Genomic DNA, 14,926 nt, shown 5'->3' with positions numbered 1-14,926 from the left:
GACCCCTATGTTAAAGTCTGAGGTGAAAGTTCTTAAATTACTAATAACCATCTTTAGTCCCTGGTGGCTCAGAGAGAAAAGAATCCACCTGCAGTATAGGAGACCCAGGTTTGGTCCCTCAGTTGGAAAGCTGTCCTGGAGAAGGAAATAGCTACCCACTCCAATCTTCTTGCTTGGAGAATTGCTGTGGACAGAGGAGCCTGGCGGGCTATGGAGTCCATGGGGTCACAAAGAGTTGGACATGACTGAGTGACTAACACTTTCACTTTTTTTCACTTCATATGGTTGATTATAATGTCCTTGTCATTCTTGGTTATATTGAAAACATTTGAAAGAAATGGATGAGTTGATCTGAAAGAGAATAGGTTAAAAAATCAGACACAATGGCTGGATGAACTGAAATGGACCTTCAAGTAACATAATCATATTCCCTCAGATAAGTAAATGATTAAATAATCCAGGGGAGTGATCTCTTGGAAATCCCCAGGGTTAAGAATTTATAATCTTTTGTATCAGACTATTCCACAGGATAGTAGACTATAGTTAAGAGATAGGTGTTTATGGCCAAGCAGAAACACTACTTCTTTATTTAATATTACTTCTTTTCAGTAAGTGGACATCTTTAAAATAAATTGAATAAACTGGAATCTTTCTTGGCCTTATTACTGCTTAGATAAAGTAACCCGAAAACTCCTTTACCTTTTCATCAGAGTACTAGTGCTGTAAATCTGTCACTTTGTTCTTAGTGTTTAACTTTAGTACATTTTAAAAAGAAATGGGAAGATCAGAATTAGATCCTCATTCTTGAATAAATTTGGTTACTTAGTTAATGAGACTGTGACTTTTTTTATATACAATATAAATATGCACTAAATAAATATATATATATATATTTTTTTTTTTTTAATTTTTTTTGTGTCTGACTCTTGGTGATCCTATGGACTGTAGCCCTCCAGGCTCCTCTGTCCATGGGATTCTCCAGGCAAGAATACTGGAGTGGGTTGCCATTCCCTTCTCCATAAATAAATATATTTATTTAGTACATATTTGTTTATAGTATTTAGTACATATTTATGTACTAAATAAAGATGTACATAAATATAAATTTACTATATTGTAAATTTATATGTACTATATAAACATGGTTTATGATAATAAATATATGCCTGGTAACTGTGTTCCAATATCAATTTTACTTAAATTAAATCTTCAGACTATAGCAGTAGATTACTTATCCAATAACAAGAGCCTAGCTGCAACTCAAAATAAACATAAAACAGTCTAAGTATTGAAAACAGATATAAATTTGAAATGCCTAATCCCTGTGTACTATATAGTAGAGTTCCCTTATGTCCTACTCTTCAATCCAGATTCTGGACATGATAAAAGTGATTTCAAGTCAAACTGGTTTAAAAATATCTAAAGAAGGAAAGGGAAGAAATCAGGATGCTTTGAAAGACAAACCTGGATAAGTCAATAAGATACATCAGATGACTTTGTGACAGTCACAGAGTGTTTTTGATTGAAAAACTTTAAAAGTGTATATACTTAAAGTCTCCCCAGTATCACAGCAGTAATGATTAAGTGTAAAAAAAACCCAAGTTTTTAGAACCTGAAACTCTGAAATAATTGCCATTGAGTTCCTTGGAAGGGTAAGTGGAAAGAAACACTATGAAATACAACTTAAAGTATAAGAGAAACATTTTGTCATTAAAGATCAGTTATCTAGAAAAGTTATTTATTTGGAAAGTATAATTTTTGATTCTAGATAAATAATGAATATCTGTTGTTGAGTCTCTGGTTATGGGTAACTTTGCTTACTATAGTTTTTTCCCCTGTAAAATACCTACTCAGTTTGTCTTTTCCTCCAAATTTTTAAAATTGAAACTTACTACTTATTTGTTGTGGCTTTTTTTCCTCTTTTTTTTGGTCACACTCATTTTTTAAAGTTAATTTAAAATGGCATCATTACAGAGTTGGTTAAAGCCTTGCCTAATTTGTATCATCTTAATATGGTGATTTTTTAAATTTCCATTTGAGAAATTGAACATAGCCATTAGTAGGTGGTTGATTCGTATCTAAATTTTAAAAATTATTGGGGTTATAAATCTTACTTGCTTTTAAGTAATATCTGATCTTACGAGTAATAATTTGTTATCTAAAAATCACATTGTTCTTTAAGATTTGTAGGGGAGTCATAAAAGAAAAATGACAGATTGGATTCTTTTTCTGTGGAGAAATGGTTAGCCAGCAGATGATGAAACTTTCTCACATAACTAGATCTTTTAGAACTATCAGAGATTAAGTAGTAAAATGGTATAAAATTTTTTTTACAATGTTACTCTCCCTTTCCTCCCCTTTCTACCATCTCTCTCCCCGAAGCTGGTTCCTATGTAGCTCTCACTGTTCAGGGACGCCCACCTGGGTCGCCCCAGATTCCACTTGCTGATTCTGAAGTAGAACCATCAGTCGTTGGACATATGTCTCCCATCATGACATCCCCTCATTCACCTGGAGCATCTGGGAATATGGAGAGAATTACTAGTCCTGTGCTCATGGGGGTAAGAGTGGGAAAATGTCTCTGTAAATGTCCAGTTATATAATAAATAATGCCTTTGCTTTATGTTAAGAGTTTCAAAGTGTTGACTTAATAAAGTTTAAGATTGTAGAAAATAATTTGCTGCTGATAAAAAATTATATAATGATTGAAATGATTGCACAATATTGGGATGGCAGATTTACTTCAAATATTTAACACTTACCATCTACAAAACAGGGTACCTCCCACAAAAATATAATTAAAATATCTGTGGTCAAGGTCCTTTGTCTTCTTAGAATATATACTCTAAGAGGAAAGGGATACTCTAAGAGGAAAGGGGTTTTTTTGTTTATTGTGTTTCCCCAGAGTCTGCAGTATTGCTTGGCATATAGTGCTAGATTTAATAAACCTTTGTTATTTGAGATTGAATCAAGGGTATGCAGGTAATTATACTACAAAGGCAAAATGTTGACATTATTAGAAGGAAAATATTAAGTTCTGTGAGGTCTCAAAGGAGGGAGAAAGCACATCCAGTTGTAATAAGGAAGGACTTTATAGAAAGTTGTTATTTGAAATGAGCTTTGAAGAACAGTTAACATTCCAAGTGGTGGCAGTGGAGGTCAGGGGGAGGAAGGCAACCCAGGTAGAGTAGGATAAACAAAGGTAAAGCGCCAAGAAGGCATCAAGTATTGGGGAGAAATAGCCAGGATTTTTGTTTGGCTGGTGCCTGTTAAAGATTTATATGATAGGAGATGAGCTTGAAAAAGTAAGACTATTTATTTTGAAGAGTCTCAACAATGAAGCTAATTTACATGTAACTGGATCATTAAGTATATATTACAGATTTTTTGAGTGATGTGATTATGGCAAGATTTTAGGACGACTAATTTGATAAAATATTATAGGGTTATAAAACTGAGAGAAATGGCAGGAGATGAATTAGGGAGCAATCTTAATACTTCAGGTTGGAAATACTGGGAATTTGAGCCATGCCAAGGGGGTTGATAGTAAAGATGCAAAGGAAGGCAAAGTATAAGATACTATTCTTATACTTAAGTCAACTTCATTTCTCCAACTGATATTAACATTTTAGTGTCTTTTATCAAAAGTGAGATAGAAAGGTTGAAATTTCCCTACAACCTTTTATCTTCAGTGTCAAGCCTGAAAGCTTGGCATCATAACCACTGGAAACAAAGAAAATCATGATAGGTATTGAAAACTGGAGCTGAAATATAACATTGTATGACTCATTTTCAATACATATTTAACTTAACTTTCCTTGTATTGGTTCTTAATTTTTTTGTTTGTTTGTTTGTTTTCTTTTTCTAGGAAGAAAACAATGTGGTTCATAACCAGAAAGTAGAAATTCTGAGAAAAATGTTACAGAAAGAACAGGAACGGCTTCAGGTACTAAGTTAGAAATGGGGCTATTTACAGGCCAGTAAAAACATCAGTGGGCATAGTTCAGTTGGTACTTATCATAATCAGACACTATTGGTAGTCAGTGCCATCAGCTATTTTATTGATTAAGAATGGGCTTTTTAGATATTTTCTTGACATAAGTAGTTAATTCTTGAAATATTTTTATAACTTTTCAGCTATTGCAGGAAGACTACAACCGAACACCTGCTCAGAGATTGCTAAAAGAGATCCAAGAGGCCAAGAAACACATTCCTCAGCTGCAAGAGCAGTTATCCAAAGCCACAGGCTCTGCTCAGGTAACATCATTATTAAAAGTGCTGCGCGCCATTTTGCAGGAGAATTTTCTTCTGGGAATGTGTCAGACGGTGTTACAGTTGCCCTTTTTAAAAGTTAGTTTTTCTAGTATAGGCCAACAGGATGTCCTGTGTCGGATGTTACAGAAATAATGGTCAACTAAAAGAAATGTGAAAAAAAAAGAAAAGAAATGTGGGCTTCTGATTGTTTGGTCATGATATCATGCTTCTTTGTTCCACAGTAATTTTAGAATGAATTGAGTGTTTTTGCTTTGATGTGACAAATTACTGAAATGTGTTTAGATATGTGTATTTCCATTTTTGAGATTTATTCTGCCATTTGAAAACAGACTGGCAATTATATTTTAAGTAGGGATATATAATTTTTCTTACTTAATCTGCAAAACAACCCTCTGAGATTAAATACTACTGTTGTTTCTCCCCATTTTACATAAACACTTAGAGAAACTCGGATAAGTTAAATAACTTGTCTATGGTCGTGTAGCTAAATGGAACATGGAACTGGAATTTAAACTCATTCTGATGAATTTAAAGCACATTCATGTTCTTAATGACTATATTTTTATTTTAATTTAAAAATAGATTTGCTGTATAGGTGTAAGTTATGAAGATGATAATCTCATTAGAAGAATAACTCAGCATTATATGTCAACCAGATTATATTCTGTATATTATATTCTGTAATGTTTAGATTTGGTATATGGAGAAATGAGTAAAAGCTGCTTATTTGTTATTCTTCATGAGTTAGGTCTGTAGGTTCACACGGAAATCATCTATCCTAATCTGCTCGTTTTAAAGTTTAAAAAAAAGCATGCCATGGTTGAGAAAACCAGCGCCTAAATTGGTTAAATGACTCACACAAGATCACACATTTTTAAGGCCTCTTGACTTCCGGGTTCAGTGTACTTTTCATTACACTTTTTTTGCTTGTTTCTTTTAGTCCCATTAGCTATATGAAGTTTTGAGTATCCTGCCTTAGTAATAATTGACAGTTTTATGTTGTTATTACTGAGCAAAGACAGCAGTCTTACTCTGTTCCAGGAGTAAAACTGTGATTCCTAATTTAAAAGCTTATAATAATTTGCAGTATAGCTTTGCATCCCAAAATTGGCAATTTATTGAAGTTGTAAAGTGTTGGAAGGCAATTAAGCACAAATTATAGTGTCATTATCTTTACTAACAGGCAGGGAATATAAATTATGTAAGTTAAACTATTTTATCTTTTTGCTTTTATTTGAAAGTTTGAATATTTATTCTCTTTATTGAAATATCACTTTCCCTGTCTTCAAGGTCATGCCATTTTAGAACCACAGAATTAGTAGTTATTTATGTCTTTGACTTTTAGAACTTGTAGAGCATTCTTGATCATATCAAACTGGCCAACTTTTTATAGTCTCCATTGAGGTTGCAGTGTGACTCGTTTTTTTATGTGGTCAGTAATGAACGGATTTTTTTGTTGTTTGTTTTTAATGTATGTGTGCCTGATGTGTTTAGGATGGAACTGTAGTTACATCCTCCAAGCCATTAGGTGACAGCCTAGCAGTCGGTGAAGGAGAAGCAGACCCTGGTGATGGACTCGGCAGACTTGACTGTGGCAGCGGAGATACTTCTCGGCCCAGTAGTGACAGTGCCGATGTAAGTGTTCTACGCTTTCATTTTGTTGTATTTTTCTCTACAGCCCCACTTCCAGATTTGATTGTAAGTTATAGAAACTACAGGCATTCTTATTACTTTCTTTTTATCGCCATCATCTTTTTAATTAATTAATTTATTTTAATTGGAGGCTAATTACTTTACAGTATTGTAGTGGTTTTTGCCATATACTGACATGAATCAGCCATGGGTGTACAGTGTATCCCCCATCCTGAACCCCCCTCCCACCTCCCTCTCTATACCACCCCTCAGGGTCCCCATCATCTTTAATACAGCAATTTGATGAGCAGAAATCTGGACCCTGTTGTATATGAGCTTTTAATTCCAGAGTTCACTTTTTCCCTTGGACACCATTGCCAAATGTTTCTTTTAAGGAGATGGAATTTCCCAGCAGGCGTCTTGTTTGTGGGTAGAGAAGTTAATAATGCCGGTGCTTTCTTACTAAACCGAGAGGCCAACTGTTGATATCTTTAAGAGCATGTTAATATTCCATTTGTGGTCAGAGTGACTCAGTCTTGAATCATGGGGCACTTTGCCATTTCAAAGAGGAAAAGCCTTAGTCCTTTTAGACTTCAGTTAATAGCCCATGTTTAGTAATGCTTTCTTTATTAACCCAAAAATTGCCAGATGAACATGGATAGTTGTTAAGATGATAAAGTATTTTAAGCTGAATATGATGTAGCATCACAGTTATATGAATACTTAAAAGCTAAGTTCAGTGTTATATACTCAGCAATACATTGTAAGTAGTATGCAGTAATAGGGATAATTACTTTAAAATAGATCACCCTTCTTAAAAGTGATGAAAAAAATAATCTGTTTTAAGTCAGTGTTTTTTTTCAATGTGGGTCATAAAATCAGTTTAGTGGGTTGGGGCCAGCATTTTTAAAAAAAGAATAGAATAGGAAATAAGAGTGCTTTGCATGTAGAGGAGGTAAGTGTTACTTTTTGTGACTTTTGTTGTATATACACATGCACATATTGTGTGCATTTGTACACATGTATAGCTCTGTGTGTGTGTGTGTACACATTGGTTAGTGTAAAATTTCTCTTATTGGAGGTTGTGAAAAAAAAAATTGAAAGCCACTGGTCTAAGCCACCGCCATTCAGGGTATCTTGATCCTTAGGCCCAGTGACTCAGTTCCTCGTGCAAGGAAAATTTGAGGATATTTTTATTTTGAAATATATTAATAGGAATTTTATGATTAGATAGGCTAATTGTCTTGATGAAGGATTAAAGTTTTTCCTCAAGAAAAGAATTATAGTAGCTTACATTTATTGAGCATATGTATTAATACCATCAGCTATAATAGGTGTTATACATTTTTTTATCTTAGTTAATTCTCAGAACAGCCTGATGAAGTAGTACTATTGTTATTACTTAAACAAAAGAAAAAACTGAGTCCAAATCGAGTTAGCTAACTTGCCAGACTTACTCAGCTAATAAGTGATTGCCTCTACCTAATTTCAAAATACCAGCACTCAAAGGCTCCAAGGTCTGAAAATGCATAACATTTTGGGAGAGCAGTGAAAATTTTACAGGTGTATTAGGATTATATTAATAGATAAAATGGCTGGAGTTGATCTTAGAAGCAAAGTCGAGTTCAAGTTATAACTTGTTCTAGCAGTTCTGCTTCTGGGAATCCTCAGATTTCTTCTCTTTGATTCAGTGCTGCATCTCCTCTCTGTTTTCATGGCTTATCTCTCCCATTAGATGTTTCTAGTAGTAGATGTTTCTAAGTTTAGATGTTTCTAAACTTGCTCTCAAGTTTCTTGAGAGCAACGCACTGATCATATTTGACTTTATATCTACAAAGGCAGTGAGATTGTAGGAATTCAGAACAAGTGATGCAAATGAAAAATTTGAATTTTATCTTATTTACAGAAATGTTAACCATAAAATCTGTGGCTTAGAAATATCATTTTATGAAGTACAGAGTGAATTGGCGAGTGTAGAAACAGACATTCCAGTGAATTCAGACAGTTCGACATGTGTTTGGTGTTTAATTGGTCTTTGAACAAGAGTGAATGAGTAGAGTGTGGGCTGTATCTTGCATGCAGAAGAGAGGCACAGCCAGAAACATGTCAGTGTCAAAAATGAAGTAAATAGACAGGGAGATGAGTAAGAAAAGAAGACTGCTTGGCTTAAGAGGAACTTGACAAATGTGTGTTAAATGGCTGATAAATTGTCACCATTTATTGAATACCTAGTTTATGATAGTAGTTGTACCTAATGCTTTACAGTTACTCTTTTTAACTCTCATAGTAATCTTAAAGAAGCAAATGTCACCATTCTATAGATGAGGCAATTGAGGCCAAATAAGTGGATGATGTGGAAATCCACGTGAGAGACAATACAGTGAAGACTAGGTATTCACTGAACACATAACAAACTCATGTCATTCCTACAGGTGTCTTTTTGAAGCTAGAGATTTGCTGCTTTTATCTTATGGATTTCAATATTTGTTTCAGTTGTACTGTATTAAGATTGTAGGAACCAATCAATGCCTTACGTTTTTTCCATTTTCTGCTCCTTTTTATAAAATAATCTCCTTATGGTGTTTGTGATAGCATTGTGAAATTCCCTGCTCTTGCTCACCTCAGAGAAGGCTTTAAAGAATGCTCACATGCCCATGGATGTACTTCTCATGGAGAAGCTCAGTTCAGTTCAGTCGCTCAGTCGTGTCTGACTCTTTGGGACCCCGTGGACTGCAGCACGTCAGGCTCGCCTGTCCATCACCGACTCCCAGAGTTTGCTCAAACTCCTGTCCATCAAGTTGGTGATGCCATCCAACCATCTCATCCTCTATCATCCCCTTATCCTCCTGCCTTCAATATTTCCCAACATCAGGGCCTTTTCTAATGAGTCAGTTTTTCACATCAGGTGGCCAAAGTATTGGAGCTTCAGCTTCAGCATCAGTCCTTCCAGTGAATATTCAGGACTGATTTCCTTTGATCACAAGTTATCATCTAAAACTTAGAGCATTTGCCTCTTTGATTTTCATTTTGCAGCTGACATTTAATTTAAAAGTTACTTTGAGGAATTTCTCTGGTGATCCAGTGGCTAAGAGTCCACCTACCAATGCAAGGGACACAGGTTTCATCCCTGGTCCAGGAACTAAGATCCCACACGCTGCAAGGCAGTTAAACCCATGTGCCTCAACTACTGAGCCCATACTCTAGAGCCCTCGTGCCACAGCTGCTGAGCCCCACACTACAGCTGCTGAAGCCTGTGTGCCTAGAACCCATGCTTCACAAGAGAAGCCACCGCAGTGAGAAGCCTGTCCACCTCAGTTAGAGAGAAGCCCCCACACACAACTAGAGAAAGCCCATGAGCAGCAACAAGACCTAGTGCAGCCAAAAATAAATAAATAACTTTAAAAAATTCCAAACTTACTCAAAAATAGACTAAGATAATAAACTCCTGCATGTACCTAATCACCCAGCTCAGAGTCATCAATAAGTGCTTAAACTTATTTTTGTCTGTATTCCTTCATTCCTCGTACCCTCCAGATCCTGGATATTTTAAAGTAAATTCAAGATATTATTTCATTAACATGCATCTTTGGAAGGAAAAAAAGACTTAAAAAGTTAGAGCCATAGAAGCATTATCAAATCTTCATTAATATTTTCTTAATATGCAATGTGATTAGCCTAATAGTCTTATAATAATCTTTTTACAGTAGGTTTATTTGAGTCAGGAACCAGTCAACAGCTTCAGTCTTTGGTTGATAAGTCTCTTAATTTATGATAGTTCCCTTCTCATTTTTTCTTCTTACTATTTTTTTTTTTGTTAAGCTTGGTCATATGTCCAATAGAACTACCCACATTCTAATTGTATTTTCATGGAGGTGTTAAGCATGTTCCTCTGGTATGTATTTCCTGAAAATTGATAGTAAGATCTAGAGTCTTGAAAAGATTAAGGATTGAGGGTTGTTGTTTGGCAAGAACAATTCATGGGTGGTACTGTGTATATCCTGTTACATCACATTAGGAGGAGAATGTCTGGTTGTCTTTTTATAATTGTTAAGTTTGTATAAGGTATGCAGATTCTATCAGCATAATTCCTTCCTTATAAATTTCTCCACTAAGTTTTTATCTAATGTTTTTACTTTCATTGATAGCAAAAATGCCTGCATCTATTATTTAATAAGGGATTTCAAAATGATATAATCTTGTCATTCTTCCTGTATTCATTAGATGGAATTATTTTATAAAGAATTTTTCCTTCTAGCTTTTAAGTTGCTGTAAAATACAGCTTATACAGGAAATTCAGGATAAATATTTGATTATTTTCCCTTACATAACTGTTTTCAGAAGAGTTGGTGCCCTAACATAATCCAAAGGTCACTAAATGTGGGGATGTTTGCACACATGTGTGTAGATGTGTAGTATTTTGAACTCATAGATTTTTAACCTGTTTCTTACTGCATCTCAGTCCGTCACAGTCATCTTTCTTTTTGATGCTTTTGTTAAATTGTCCCTTTTGAGGGGACCAGTGTGCTCCGTCTCAAGTTGTTTTCTGTGTTCTTTTGACATGACTCCCCAGTAACGTAGGTTTCTTTCTTTTTGGTGTGATAAGATTATTCTAGCTTGATCTGTCCTACCTCTTAACCCAGAATCATCCATTTCTCCCAGGTGGGGCTTATATTTGAAATTACTGTTCTACCTTATATACATTATATATACAGATAGCATATATCTTCCATATAGGCATTCACACAAAAATTTCTTGCGTCTCATTTTCAGCTTCTCTGAAGAATGGCTCCCATTACTTGGAGTGTTCCTTATCCCCCAGAATTGAAGCTTTGTGTATCATATAGTGTGTATTTTACATTAGGTCATCCTAAACATACCATGTAAATTTTATAAGAATCCATAGATCAGTTTATATAAGGTAGTAACAGAAAAATAGAAACTCATTTTCCTTCATATAAATAGGCTAGAATGCTTTTAACTTGGATAGAAAGAATAGTTTGGGACAGAGGGATTTAGAGGAAGTAGAGTTTGATTTTGACTTAATGAGCTTGAAATATGTAATATATGATTAGAATTATTTGATTGAAATTAACCCTCAAGCCTGAAGATGAAATTATTTTATCAACATAAGACTTAAAAGCCTAAGAGAATAAATGACTTGCCAAAGTCAGATAAAAAGTAGCAGAGCCAAGTATTATATGAAAGATATTTAGTAGTTTCAAACACAGATGTGACATTCAGAACATTATTCTTTCACATTGCTTTTTCTTGTCTCCTTTGGTGGGCCTGTTGAACACGTCGTTTTTTGTTTTTTTTTTATTTTCATTAGAGTCCCAAGAGTGGCTTGAAAGAGAGGATTTATCTAGAGGAAAACCCAGAGAAAAGTGAAGCAATTCAGGACACTGTGAGTATGAAATCAGTGAAATGATAGTGACTTTCCTTATACTTAAATGACAGACTTAACTGATGTGTGTGTGTGTATTTTTTTTTTAATTTGGAGAAAAAACTTAAATTTATTAAAGGAACTTAATAAAGATTGGAAAATAGAGAGCTGCTCCATAGTTAGTATTATTATGTGGCTAAATTTTTTATAGTAAAATACAAATAAAATATACTATTTTAACCATTTTTAAGTTCATTGTCATTAAGTTAGATTCACATCATTATGCAACCATCAGCACATCTGTCTCTAAAATTTTTTCACCTTCCCCAACTGAAACTTGGTGTCCACTAAACACTAACTTCCATTATTTTCTTTCTCCAGCCCTGGCAAACACCATTCTAGTTTCTGTCTCTTCGACTCTGACTAGGAACTGCGTAATAAGTAGAATATATGATATTTGTCCTTTTGTGGCCAGCTTATTTCACTGAGCATCATTCTTCAAGTTTGATGAGTGATTTAGCGTGTATCAGAGTTCCCTCGCTTTTAAGGCTGAGTAATAATCTGTGTGTATTTACCGCATTTGGTTTGTCCATTCCTTCATCAGTGAAAACGTGGGTTGATTCCACCTCTGGCTGTCATGAATAATGCTACTCTGAAGATGCATGTATAAATAAATACCCGTTTAAGTTCTTCCTTCAGTTCTTTTGAGTATATGAATCAGAAATGGAGTTGCTAGATCTTGTAAATCCCTAACTGATTATTTTTAGCATTTTGATTTTATTTTTTAAAATTAGGACTTGTAATTTTTATAGTAAAAGATTTACTAGCATATTATGATTCGTCTATTGTTAGCAACATAAGGACTATTGAAAAATCAGAAACCTCAAGTCTGCTGTAAAATGAAAAGTTGTCTCACTAATACTCTAAAGAAATAAAATTTCTGCTTCACCTGATTTTTTAAAAAATATTATTAAAGCCTTGTGGTTTAAAAAGCAAGAGTACAGAAAGGCAGAATCAAGTTTAGGCAATGCAAATACTTAGAGTTGCAACACACTTAAGGAAGAAAAACTGCAGCTATGTGTTTATTAGTCACTTAATTTATAGCTTGTGGGTCCATGTACATAGTTTCAGCTGTGAGTGCTGTGCCGATAACTCCCACGTCACCATAGCCTCACTCTCTTTGCTCAACCCCAGATCCTACAGCATTCAACTGCTGTCAGGTTTGAGCCAAACTCATTTTTTTTTCATATTTGTTCCAAATTTACTATTTCTCTTAGTACTATATGGGCTTTCATTTCTGTATTTGTGGTATGCAAATATCCCATACTTTTTGCATTATACACTAATGTTCCAACATTCCCCTTTTCATGCTAAATCCAAATTTGTAAGTGAATTGACACATGGATGATCTATTGCATAGGAGTGAGGGCTGCCAGCCTACAATTTATTTTTACAATCTTGTTACCATCGTTTCTATAGCAGTGTTTATGTGATTACTTGAACATTTTATTGCATTATGCCAATGATTTTCAACCAGGAATGATTTTGTCCCTCAGGGCTCATTTGGCAAGGTCTGGACACATTTTTGATTGTCATGACTGGGAGGCTGCTCCTGGCATCTAGTGGGTGGGCAGTGGCCAAGTATGCTGCTCCTTATTCTACAGTGCATAGGACAGCCCCCACAACAAAGAATCGTCTGGCCCAAAATGTCAACAGTACCATTTTTCCTTTGTCCTGTTGCCTTCATTCACTGTTAAAAATTGTAACTGTTAGTGTAAGCCAGCTTAATTTCTTTTTGTAACAAGGTCCAGATATATGTGAAACAATAAATGAAGCCTAAAGAGAGGAATTAGAACCAGATAAACAAAGGTGTATAAGCAGAGGATGTTTATTATTTCTGGGGGAAATATTTTCTCCCCCTCCCCCTGACCAAGAACCAATCAATACTGGAAAATTTGAGAACCACTTTGAAAATAAAGTACCTAAAGGAAAGGAAAAGAAATCCAGTCAGTTTCGTGAACCATGTCTTGTTGATAGTTTGGCTTTATTCTGTCTCTGAAATTGACCACCAGGCAGTTTTTCCCTTCCTTCTCTATGAATGTTTCCAGGACACTCAGTCACTTGTTGGGAGTCCCTCTACCCGTGTGCCACCTCATATTATTGGAGCAGAGGACGATGACTTTGGTAGTGAACATGAACAGGTGATGACTTTTTCTTTGTAAAAAACAAATGATAAATTTTATAAGATGTTTGATTTATTGCAAAAATGAACAGTTTCTGGAGATTGAAATTATAAGGATTTAAAGCTCAAGTCTTAGAACTAAGATTAATTGGTTAATTGCTTGGGTTAATTGCTTATTTTAGCTTTGACCAATAGAAATGGCCTTGCTCTTGAAGCTGATAAGAAGTCATTGATTTTTACCTAAGTATTTTACCTTGGGAGAAGGGGGATGTTCTTATGAATTTTTTTTTTTAATTTTCAAATTCTGGTTGTTTATTGATGGTATATAGGAATGTGATTGGCTTTATTCTTGTCCTTTTTAGTAAGCTCACGTGATCTTTTAGTAAACTCAGTACTTCAAAAAGGTTTTTAAAATAACTTTTTAAGATTTTTCTATGTAAATACTGTGACAGTTTTTATTTTCTTGTTTCTCAGCATTTATCTTTTATTTCTTGTTATTACCTTTACTGCGCTAGTTAGGATTTCCAGTCTGAGGCTGAATCACTGTGGTGAGACAGGGCATCCTGGCCTTATTCTCAATCTTAGGAAGAATGCATTCAGTCATTTGTTACTAATATGATATTAGCCATTGGTTTTTGTAGATGCTTTTTTTTAATTGAGGAAGTTTCCTTCTATTTTTAGTTTGATAGGAGTTTTATCATGAATAGATGTTGAATTTTGTTGAGTGACTGAGATCATCATATGTTGTTATTAAATTTACATTACATTAATGTAATTTACGTGTAACTAAATATAATGGTAAATTACATTAATTGATGTTATTAGCATTTGGAAACAGCTATTCCTGTTTCATTCCTGGGAGAAACCCCAGTTAGTCATAATATATTTTCCTTTTTCCAATATTGCTGGATTCAGTCCTATTATTTTGCTGAGGATTTTTGTGTGTGTGTTTATAGGGAATAGTAGTCTGTAGTTTTCTTTTTTTGTAATATCTTTGGTTTTGATAGTTGGTTGATGCTGAGCTCTTAGAATGAGTTGAGAAGTTTTAGACCTCTTATATTGTCTGAAAGAGATTGTGCAGAATGGGTGTTACTTGTTTAGATTAACTTACATGATTCTAGGTTAAGGTCAGTTCTTGCTGCTTTCTGTGTTCATTGCAGTTTGGAAACATACAAGTATTCTAGTAGTTGTCTTATTTAAAATCGCACAACTCCATTTCCTACCACCGTCTCTATGATTAGCCTGAAAGGAAGACACCTATTTTGTTATTAGGCAAAAAGCCTCCCTTGACATTTTTAGAAGTGTTATTAACCTGTTTTTTTTCTGTACTGATTTGTAGACCTGTGAGCTCTTTGATAATTACATTCTGGACTTACATTCTCCCAGGATGGTCTTTCTTCCAACCTGTTTCCAAGAGATACTTTTCAGAGGAATAGATTCCATAGCCCATGTTG

The 14,926-nt window shown here is 34.6% G+C and overlaps 1 protein-coding gene across 5 annotated transcripts in view; it reads left to right on the top strand.

The window, feature by feature from the left end:
- ARHGEF12 (Rho guanine nucleotide exchange factor 12) overlaps nucleotides 1-14,926 on the top strand; it is a 170,830-nt gene that overhangs the window by 113,571 nt on the left and 42,333 nt on the right. For all 5 annotated transcript variants that reach the window (XM_020891397.2, XM_070473473.1, XM_020891396.2 and 2 more), the window contains 6 exons: nucleotides 2,383-2,561; nucleotides 3,869-3,946; nucleotides 4,138-4,257; nucleotides 5,770-5,910; nucleotides 11,237-11,311; nucleotides 13,399-13,491. In XM_020891397.2, the coding sequence (XP_020747056.2) occupies nucleotides 2,383-2,561; nucleotides 3,869-3,946; nucleotides 4,138-4,257; nucleotides 5,770-5,910; nucleotides 11,237-11,311; nucleotides 13,399-13,491 (686 nt within the window). The remainder of the gene's footprint in view (nucleotides 1-2,382; nucleotides 2,562-3,868; nucleotides 3,947-4,137; nucleotides 4,258-5,769; nucleotides 5,911-11,236; nucleotides 11,312-13,398; nucleotides 13,492-14,926) is intronic.

The sequence above is a fragment of the Odocoileus virginianus genome, chromosome 10, assembly GCF_023699985.2.
Source record: "Odocoileus virginianus isolate 20LAN1187 ecotype Illinois chromosome 10, Ovbor_1.2, whole genome shotgun sequence".
Classification (NCBI taxonomy): Eukaryota; Metazoa; Chordata; class Mammalia; order Artiodactyla; family Cervidae; genus Odocoileus; species Odocoileus virginianus.
This window is presented reverse-complemented; position numbering and strand designations above follow the sequence as displayed.